Source organism: Sycon ciliatum, chromosome 7, assembly GCF_964019385.1.
Source record: "Sycon ciliatum chromosome 7, ocSycCili1.1, whole genome shotgun sequence".
In the NCBI taxonomy this organism is placed as follows: domain Eukaryota; kingdom Metazoa; phylum Porifera; class Calcarea; order Leucosolenida; family Sycettidae; genus Sycon; species Sycon ciliatum.
In genome coordinates, this window is record NC_088649.1 from 33,783,302 (window position 1) to 33,786,964 (window position 3,663).

The following is a 3,663-nucleotide window of genomic DNA, read 5'->3' on the forward strand; positions in this document are numbered from 1 at the left end:
TTGCCTGCACCAGTGGGAGAACGTATGCCAATAGCTCCCTGGTGCATGCATGGTTTTTGACTTTTTGTCTTGTTGAAAAGTGCAGCCGGATTTCCGTTCAGCGATCCGTACCATCAAGAGTACATAAAGGTGATGTACTCTTGGTACCATGTCATCGAGAGTCCATAACCAGCCTAACCACTGATAACCCCCTAATATGGGGGTCATTAACCCCCTAATATGGGGGTTATGGTCTCTTGATGTCATCTGTACAGCGTACGCACCACGCCACGTGGGGTACGGTAAACGCTATCATGCCACTGTTCACCGCAGAGTTTTCGAGAGCAGTGCTAGTACTATAGTGACCACTGCACATAGAAAATCATTTTGTGGGCTTGAATCACAATGAGAAGGGTATTTCTCATTTCTGAATACAACTAAAAGAAGGAAGAAGAGTTTCTCTGCTTGGGCCAAGGTTCTTTGGAGTTGCACAATTCTTAGAAATGGCTCTTTCGGGAGTGGCTGGGAGGGGCCTTTTGGCTTTCATCTTCCTAGCAGCCCCGTGCTGCTTCGCCGAGGATTATGTGTCGCCTCTGGCGGAGACTTTGGACGAGGCGAAGACGCGCAGAAACTTGTTCACTCATATTCGCAAGGACCAGGCCCATGAGTCACACCAGCGGCCCACAGCGCTGATCGTCGAAACGCCGGAAAAGCTTGAGGACTTGCAGCAGAACGTGGAGAAAGTGCGTTCAAAGCGAGGGGCGATCCCCGGGAAAGCGATTCCTCACGAAGTAAGAACTGTTTTTTTTTGTCACCTTGAGTGTGTTTTCTGTCACCTTGGGTGTGTTTCTGTCATCGCCGAATGTTGCTATCTGTTTTCGGGTAGTTGTGGTTGCCTGTGTGAATTGAAGATCATAGATGTAGTCAGATTTGGACGTGCTTCACACATGAAAACATGATGGTGGAACAAAGCTAAAATATAATAGAGAAAGTTCTTTTCTTTCCTTATAAAAATGCTAAAACCAATAGAAACCCCCCAGACAATCGGTGTGTTTTCTGAAAGAACTGAATCAACTACATGTACATGTAAGATAAGGCCACACGTTTTTATTTCTATGTTTCTCGTCACCTGAAAATCTAAAACCGTATGCGAGAGGTGGAAAAAATGACCAAAAACTAAAAAAAGTTTACTACAGTGCATTTCAAAACTATAGACGCGTAGGGTTTTCGAAATATTTCAAATTTGGCTGGAACCTTTTGAGAATAGTTTTCGGAATATTGCTCAGGATCGCTCCACAATTACTCTCATATAGTTTCTAAAGGATTGGATAACAGACGCCCAATTTGGAAAAATTTATGCACAAAGTGATCACAGATTTTATGTGGTATAGATGCTGGCATAACGGTTTTTGCCTAGGTACGCGTCTATAGTTTTGAAATGGACTGTAGACCTTTGTTCACACTAAAATCCACCAATGCACCATGCAAAATAGCGTCCATAGTTAGCAAGTAGCACATGTGGTAGGAGCTTCTATCACAATCTGTGCATGTGCAGCTAGATTGCGCACAAAAATGCCGACCTCGCATCATGTGTCGCGCAGGCCAGGCCACATTAGGTACATGTGCATGAGTGTGCTGGTCCCCACATGCACAGTCAGTGCAGCACAGTTTTTTTCTTCTTTTTTTCTTCCAGACTCCTGAATCGTATGCGCGCGGGTGACGAGAAACATAGAAATTAAAACGTGTGGCCTAAAACAGAAACGTTGGAAGAAAAGTCACGAAGGATAACTATGATATGTGGCATTTAAAGTCAAGCGCCAACCTTGGCTGTGTATGTGGAATAGCCTACGGTGGCAAGAATACTGTGGCAAGAAGGAGGCAGGGGTGTGTTTGATCCCCGGTAGCCTAGTCGGCAGGGCTGTGTCTCAGTAGGACAAGAGGGTGTGCGCCCCTACCCCCTTTGGCTAGAACCCTGACTTGTGCCAAGAAGTGTGATCGTGTATGCATGCCATGAATACAAACAGTAAACAAGAGAGCTTGGAAACTCAGGGCCCTACGCTATGCTTTTTTGCCTAGCTCATCATGCATGTTATTAGAACCGATGGAAATGTTTTTTCCATTGATTGGCTATAGTGTTTTACGTCGACCATGACTGCTGCATTGCCCAACCGTACCACAAGGAACTGATCGGCTACATCATTGTATTGCAAAAAGTTTCCATCTGTTCGAATAACATGCATGATGAGCTAGGCAAAAAAAGCATAGCGTAGGGCCCTGAGCGAAAGAAATAAACTTTCTCTTTGCATTCGAGGGTATTACGACACGTCTACCACCTTGATGACCTAGGCAAAAAAGAGCATAGGGATGTTATACATTTTTCATTGCTCCTATTTTTTCAAGACATATTAAACCTAGGATTCGTACCCGCACTATCGCCCTGCATGCATTCCCCCCATACGAGGTGATTTGGCTTTTTTAACATGGTTGTAAAATGACGTTTTCTCAGTCACTTCTAGACAAGCTACGTCCAAATGAATTGTTGCAAGTGGAAGAGCTATCCTTCATGCCCGTTGTGTCAAAAAATGGGAATGATCCCACTTTGGAAAGTGTCTTGAATCATGTCCTACTTTCATAGTATTCACAGGATTCAAATAATTGGTGTGTCATTTTTTAACAAATTTGTAAAATGGCATCACAAACTGGGATATTCGGTCATCAATGTTCTGAAGTTGATAGATATCACTTCAAGGATTGCTAGTGGATGAAAATTAATCTGTCAACAGAGGAGTGAACTGCATTGTATGCTGCGAAAGCCGTGTTTTTGTATTTGTAACTAGTGGCTGTGTTATACGGTGGAATTGGATCGGTAGGATAGCATCGCAGCCATGTTTTCGTTCTCACAGAGTGTATTCCGTGACCTACTGTTGTTCATTACTGTCTTTAGTGATGGCAAGATGGCCTGACGTCGTCCAAAGGCCCTGCGGAAGCAATTCACTGCCCTCCTCGTCCATTCAGGGGCTCATTTTACACATTTACACAAAATGGCAAAGCACCCACCACTAGTTATACCGACGTGGCAGGGAGAATTAAATTATATGCACCACATTTTCTGGTCAATGTTGATCTACGATAAACTGGCTCTCACTTGCCACCACCCATGTTTCGATACAGCCATCCGGAGCAGAGAAACAGGCAGAAGAAATGCAAATTTTACACATTTGTTAAAAAATGCCAAATGTTAAAAAATGCCAAATCACTTCGTACACTTCGCATACATACTCATTCTTCCAAGTTGCTTCACGTTATGATCTTGCATTTGAAAGCCCTATTTGAATATTGTGGCCAGCTGTCTTTGATGGTACGGTACGGGATAGCGCCAGGCATCTTTTCCGTTTGCCGTTCTTCGGCACCAGCTCTCGCCTTCATCTCTGGTGCGGGTGTAATCTAGTGACTTCGTACATGCGTTATAACAGGGGGGTTAAAAAAAAATTGTTTATGCTTGTGGCTCTATGTGTTTATAAGCATACTGTTGGGTAGACCCGAGTATCAGTTGTCTGATGATTGCCTAGCGGCATGAAACTCAGAGTTACAACCAACCTGAACGTCCTCCGCTGAGTCTGCTATGTAACAGGGGGGTTATGTACTCTTAGTTATAATAGACCAATCCCTTTGTCTGGGTTCGTG

At 44.0% G+C, this 3,663-nt stretch overlaps 1 protein-coding gene across 1 annotated transcript in view; it reads left to right on the forward strand.

Moving 5' to 3' along the window:
• The first annotated feature begins 412 nt into the window (after positions 1-412).
• Positions 413-3,663, forward strand: part of LOC135821874 (sortilin-related receptor-like) — a 41,810-nt gene continuing 38,559 nt past the window's right edge. Inside the window, exon 1 of the mRNA XM_065334875.1 lies at positions 413-770. Within this exon, the coding sequence (XP_065190947.1) occupies positions 483-770 (288 nt within the window). The 5' untranslated portion in view covers positions 413-482. The remainder of the gene's footprint in view (positions 771-3,663) is intronic.